The following is a 7,082-nucleotide window of genomic DNA, read 5'->3' on the forward strand; positions in this document are numbered from 1 at the left end:
ATAATAATGATATGGAGAATTTAGCAATCAATCAAAATGCTGAATTAATCAAGCTCAGAAACCGTTAGTCACCAATATTGCTCTTTTGCATTGCCCCTCTGAAAATGCTCGTATGACAGTACCCCTGAAGAATAGATTGGAAGGTTTGATGGAACCCTAATGCACTAAAAGGTAAGATTTTGAAAATGTTTCAGATGTACGCTGTATTAATCAAACTTAAAAACTAGTAACAGCAATCCATGCAGAGTGGACGATAATCATTCTCAATCTGAACTCATTTTATCTTTAGGTAAGAATATGACCAACATGAACCAAAATTAAAGATTTACCAGCAGTGATATTTTTTGCCTACCCCCAACCCTGCCTCCCCATTTCTTAAGAACATGAAACAGAAAAATGGTAATCTTTGCTATGAATGAGTTTTAAGTGGCATGATTCGCTATGGCCATTCCATGAGGCATGCCCTGGGGGTAGACCTCGGATTTAAGAAAAGTGGGTGCGTAAAGTGCAGGATTGGAGCCCAGGGATGTTGGGGCAAAACCTTGAGTTGCCATCACCTGCGGCATGGCAAAAGGCCCCGCGTTTGAAGGTGAGAGGGATTGGACAACATTGTAAGCTGCTCTGCCATTTTCCCTTAGGTAGGGGTGCACCTGCCGTTTTCCTTTCTGCCGGCGGTTACAAAACCAGACTCGGATTACCTGTGAACAGATGAACACATGGTTAAAAAGTTAAATGTTAAAATAAAAGGATCTATAATAATGATTCTAATAGTTTGACGCATAGGCAACTTGGTAAAATTTTTTGGAGATGAGAAAAAAAACCAAACTGTAAAATAAGCTTTTAAGGGGGAATATACACCAAAAATGGTTACAGATATCTCACAGGGATGTCAGTGGTAGAATTCCTGTGCTTGAGTTCCCTAGCCTGCCTCAGCCATTATGAGGATCCCACTGTTATTTGGTCAATTGCATATTACAGATGATGCACCAGGAGGGGGGCATTCTAATGTGCAGAAGTATACATAAAACTCCAAGCTGGACAGGAAAGAGTTGGGAACTATAACAGGAGATCGGTTTTATAGAACACCTTCCTCTTTATAGCAAATGTGAACATATATTCAGTCCCAGTGCCTTCTGCCATGGTTCATTTTACTTGCTCAAAATCCAGGTCTGTACCATATCCAGCTTTAAAGAACACTATTGGATTAAAAAATGTGACTTTGGATTAAATTTATCATCATTAATATCATCAATAGCAAGACTAATACCCCTCCCACCAGCTCTATCCTCCTCTGATGCTATGACAATAGCCTAAATATTGAACAGCCCTTAGAGCTGAAACAACTCAGCAGAGCTCAAAGTAGAACTAATACAAAACTTTAGTTTCATTTTGGATAGGATAAAGGAGGTATTTAACCCCTCAATGTTTTTGACATTGGTAAGGTATGGTAAAAGCATAAGAGTTGTGATGCCATAGTTAGATCAACATACAACAGTAGAATAATTAAACTAAGTATACTTACATCCTTATCCATCTTCAGCTCCCTGGCAATATGGGCTATCTCTTGTGCACCAGGCTTTGAGCAGTGCACGAAATAATTCTCCAAAATGCGTTTGACATTGTTCTCAATGCTGGTTCGATGCTTTCGCTTCTGAGTTTGAGGTGAAATTTGTCCCCGACTGAGTAGCTAAGGAGTCAAAGAGAAGAGTGTTATGGATGCGTATTGGATCCTCCTTTCCACATTCTAAAACCTGCACCAACTATGCAAGAGCTTAGTAAAATAGGAGTGGCTGTTCAAACTCCAGCGTTCCTTGCAAAAGCGGAATGATGGTGCATAAGTATTCTGCAATTGGCACTTAAAAGTGGTTCATGGGTGTTTGCTATCACACACAGATTTTCTTCTTTTCTATAGAGAAAAGGCATGGGATTGCCACTACATATGTCTCATTTACTCATTGACCGAGTTGGGGATGACATGTTGGGTTGTCTTGGCGATGCTGAAATGCACTGGAACCAGTAGGCTTCTCATGAAACACAAATGCTCCTGCGCTTGGGGATGGACTCGATGCAGGCTACAACCACATTAAGAATGTCCTGGAACATGCACACCTTGCTGCCCTCAAATGGACCGGGGGAATCCAAATATACTGAATTGGGAAAGAACAAAGAGGGCGCACAGGCCACTAGGGCGAGTAGGCATTACCATAAAAAATGTCTAATAAAAAATAAAGTAGGTGTTGTACTCACAAACGACAATATAGTCAAGGCACACCATAAAAGAACAGCTGGGTCAACACCGCGCTGAGTAACAGTGTGCAATAGGGAGTTTAGACATCCAAAATTCTGACGCGTTTCGAGGACTTGCCTCTTCCTCAGAGTAGGGTTCTCATGTTTGTGGAACGCCAGTATGGCTGCCACACAGGGGCATAAGAGAATAACTATCAGGCATGCTAAATCGCTGCCATTTTCCATTATTACCCATTAATTTACCATTTACACCATTTGTAGGTTCAGCCAAGCTTGGCACTGCTCAAGAGTCTTTAAATAAAAAAAAAAAAAAAAAAAAAAAGGGGGATCTTGCCAGCCGAGTTCATCTACCAGACTCGACCAAATGCTAAAATATCAGTTTTGGATAACTTTACTCTTCCACATTGTGATAAAAAGACCTTTTCTTAACCCATTGATGATGTAGTTACCTCATGTATCTTGTCGTTTGTCTCCACTTCATGTTGCCACCTGCGTAGTAGCGGTTTCAGCTTGCACATGTTTTTAAAGCTTAGCTGTAGAGACTCAAATCGGCAGACGGTCGTCTGACTAAATGTTTTACCTATGCGAGAGAAGAGAATAGGGGGAAAAAAAAAAAAAAAAAAAAAAAAAAAAAGAGAAGGTTTCAGTTTCAAACAGACTCAAACAATGCTCTCTGGCAGGGTCTTCTAGAATTATTTATAGGAAACCTTACCAAAAAAAAGTCCTAGGGCATAACCCACGTCTGCTTGTGTGAAGCCCAGAGTGATCCGCTTGTGTTTCAAATCTCGTGCAAATTGTTCCATCTCAGCAGTTGTTGTTACTTCCTGCGTAAAGTTATAAAAGCAAGTTACAAAATTGAAAACTATTTAGAATAGATGAAGCAAACAAACTGTATATTAACAAAACAAAATACTGAAGACGACCACACATAAGATGGGCACAGCAATCAGCAAAGGAAGTAAAAAAGTCAAACATTTTTTAGAATCCATGTTTTGGGAATGCAGGCTGCAGAAAGGACAATTAACTTGTCCCGTTATGAACAAAATGAAAATGTAATTTTCAGCTTTAACATTCTAACCTGAGGGTAATATGAGCCACACCTGACTAAGCATTATATTGGTAGATTCAGGTGCAGTTTTATGTGATGACCTCTATAAACAGAAATATTGATCATAGCATGGGATGCTGTACAATGAACAACTTTAGCTCTGAGAGCAGAGGACAACGATCTCAGGAGCTAATGACGTTGTGAACACCTGCAAAAACAGTTTATTTATAAATGGGTCTTTTTACGTAAATGTTACTTTAATATAACACAATCAAGTGCTCAGTGAAACACAAGAAAATAAAGTCAGGGGGCTCAAAATAGGATGGTGTTATGTTAGTATAAGAAAATCAGGTGTTTAGATGGAAACATTTTAATAAAGGGAATCCAAGCCAAGTAGAAGGCCATCAACAACATAAGCGTACAAAAAGATGGAGGCATGTTAACAAAATGTTAGGGGCTAGAATAGCAAGGATGGCTTCTGACTAAAAAACTGCATAGGAAATTAAAAACAGAAGCATTGTTTAATATGGGGTGCCATCAAACAAAGAACGACAGTCAAATAAAGATAAAGTGGTCCATTGAGCCTGTCCCATTTTTTTTTTGTCCGAGTATAGATCTATGTTTGAATACACTTACTGTTGACGGACTTACTATTGTTGCTGGAAGTCTAGTTCAGGCATCAGTTAGTTTTGAACTTGCCTCCTACTACTGCTCAAGTCATGGAGTCAACATATCACAATTTAAGCATAATAAACTCCAAGTAGCTTATGACCACACAGACTGTCCAACTAGATAAATCAAAATATACATTAACAATTGTTAATTAAACAACAGAATTTCCTGGGTTTTTTGGGTTCAAAAGCTCAAAATGAGATTTTTTAGGCAACATTAGTGAAACTCTTTAGAAAAACTGTAGACTACCCATAAAGTTCTCATTGTGAGGTTTTCCTGATACAGCATGATTGTATAGTACCCATAAGGTAAAGTTCATCTATAAACCTTATTAAGGATTAAAAAAAAAGTAAAAACAATGATACTTGCCCTATGATAGAATGCTTCAGTCAACACAAAATGGATTCATGGAATTTCAATTCAGAGGCTCATTATAAAGTGAATTCAAACAAATGCACATACAAATGTTGTCAGCTGAATTCAGTCTACAAGATTAGGAGTTCAGTACAGCACTGAGTCTGTTATACACAGGATCAGGAGCCTAAAAGTACAATAGGGTGGCTATAGTCTGCCAAAGCAGGAATATCTACAAGGTTAAATATAGCAAAAGTTCAAAACAAAAATTTATATAAAATCATTAGCTTATTGTTGGATGTAATTATATAATCTATAAAGGCATAAACATCAAAAAAGATGCGATCACTTAAGACAACTTGTGGAGCACAGCAAACTTTGATTCAAGTATTTTACACTTCTCTAGCTAGGCTGAATATTTGTTCCTTCTATAAATCCCAGGAGTTGTGGTCCACAGGAAGTCTCCTGGACAACCTTGGATAATATTGTCTAAGATAGAAAAATCCACCCCAAACAAAACCGAATCCCCAAAAATGAGGGATTCCCTGCAGCCTACAAGACTTCAGTTCGAGGTGGATTCTGCTAAATCTATGAATTCCTGGGTCTCAAAAAAAATGTCACCTAAACATGTAGGTTCATATTTTCAGACGCTGGAATACAAAGTAGCAAATAGACTTCTATTTGTGCTTTATAAGAGATATTAGAAATATGGAAGTGAACACACCGCAGACCTGGAGAGATATCGGGCACTTACCTCCTCAAGGTCGCTGAAGTATTCCAAAATGCCCTTGTAGGGAATCCTCCGGGGCGTGACCTTCTTCTGCACAATGTGGACTGGGCTTGTTGAACCACTACGTTTGCTTTTAGCCACGCTGGAGATTCCACTTTTTTCCGCGGAGTTCTGGTTCTCGACATACTGCTGGGCCGGAATGGGTTTCACGCTGGCTTGGGGCTTGTTGACCATGTTGGTGGTCGGGCTTGGCCAGTAGGTGCCTCCGTTCCAAGCCGGGGCATAGTAGGGTGCGCCCATGGAATTGGGTGGCTGCGTGTTGAGTGTAGCGGTTTGGTTTAATTCTTTTATCACAGGCTCCGGATCAATTTCATTCTTCGGGTTCCTCTTCACTTCTCCTGCGATGGACATCAGCTCTCTTCCCTGTTGGTCGTCACCGATAATCATCTGGATGATCGAATCCATCTGTGCCAGTTGGTTCCAGGGCAACGCCTGTGCCGAATAGTCGCCCACACCCTGGAAACCGAGGTCTACATAATCTGACTTGACTGTGGGGAAAGAGTAAAAGCTCTGGTTGTTGTTTGGTTGCCCGAGCCCAGCGTAGCCGCCCATGTTATACTGGTAATTGGGATCCTGCATCAGTCCCGCGTTGTGGCCAAAACCTTGGAAGTTCTGTTGGTTGTACATTATGAGAAGAACCTTGGCAATGAAGTCTACACGTCTAAGTTCAGGAGTTTGCTGGAGTTGAGTCTACTGATTGCTTGTAGATCCACCAAACATACTCAAAAGTTGCAGAGAAGGAGCAGCTGGTCAATCTGATGCTTAGAGTCCCATACAGTAGATCTTCACTTGCCCCTTTGGGGGAATCTTCACCTGTAGATTAGTAAAAGTCCCATAAAGGTATTGATGCTAGCAGAAAAATAAGGATATCTAACCTTATTTCCAGAAAGTCTCCACTGGTGAACTGTGGTCTTAAGCTGGAGGTCTCTGGAGGTTGACTGTACTGTAGGTCAACTGGTTGCAATTTAATTCATTATGGGGGCTACCCCTACACTTGACTAGGCAAGAGGCCCCGCCTTCCCCTAACTTATGCTAATTAGCCTTCCAGGTGGGGTGATTGGGCCAATAAAACAAAAAAGGCTCTCCAATGACCATGAACAGGGCTAAGTTGAAGCAAAAACATGGAACTAACAAGTAGGAAAAAATGTAACTTGTATTTAGGGGTTATGATCAGGTATGGATGTTTAGGACCCCCAGCCTAGAACTATTAGCAAGCCAACAAACCTGAAGTGTAATTTGTCTGGCTTGTACATGATTTCACATATACATAGGAATACAGACTCCACAGAGGCATATGAATATTCAGCAGCTCTGTTTTACACACTACAGCTCCTAAATTCTAAGTCATCAGTCTAAACATTTCCTAAACATTAGAGGTTATAAAGCTATTGAGTGTGGATAATGAGGCAGGGGAGCTCTGACCTGTGCCAAAATAGGCATATGAAAAACTCACATCAACCTGCTAATGTCAATAACATCATCATTATCCACACTATAGATAATAGACAAAAGGCAGGTGTGCAACAGAAAGTCAGATAGTTATGTTACGGTTTTATTTAATACTGACACTTTTATAGTATTACTTTTCATTAAAACACACAAATCAGTCTCTGCCCTGAAGGAGCTTCCACTATGATGCCCCAACCATTTATAGGCACACAATGTAGTGCTAGCTTCAGTGAAAGCCTATTAACATAGTAATATATTTTTGGAATGTTCAAGAAAACCATGGCTCCAGGATTTAACCCACAAACCAGTGGGGAAAAAACTCCACTAATATTCTAAGCTAGCTGGTATTTTTTACCCAGTCCTTTTTTTGTTTTCTCAAGATAGCAGCTATGCTTGTTGGAGAGAGGTCTCACAGTGGTAAATATGTAAATATAGCCATAGACACTAGGTAGTGGCATACTTGCCTCTATAATTCACTACTAAACATTATTGTTTGAAGACCTGAGCATACATATAACATTT

The 7,082-nt window shown here is 40.0% G+C and overlaps 1 protein-coding gene across 1 annotated transcript; it reads right to left on the minus strand.

The window, feature by feature from the left end:
• Positions 1 to 410: 410 nt before the first annotated feature.
• LOC149463516 (POU domain, class 5, transcription factor 1.2-like) lies at positions 411 to 5,738 on the minus strand. Its single transcript, XM_089675314.1, has 5 exons — positions 5,076 to 5,738; positions 2,960 to 3,071; positions 2,697 to 2,827; positions 1,523 to 1,687; positions 411 to 698 (listed from the first exon to the last, which is right to left on the minus strand). The coding sequence occupies exons 1-5, from the start codon at positions 5,736 to 5,738 to the stop codon at positions 423 to 425; spliced, it is 1,347 nt and encodes a 448-aa protein (XP_089531440.1). The 3' UTR covers positions 411 to 422.
• Positions 5,739 to 7,082: the final 1,344 nt, after the last annotated feature.

The sequence above is a fragment of the Staurois parvus genome, unplaced genomic scaffold (genome assembly GCF_062004578.1).
Source record: "Staurois parvus isolate SC_StPar_1 unplaced genomic scaffold, SC_StPar_1.0 ptg000154l, whole genome shotgun sequence".
Classification (NCBI taxonomy): Eukaryota; Metazoa; Chordata; class Amphibia; order Anura; family Ranidae; genus Staurois; species Staurois parvus.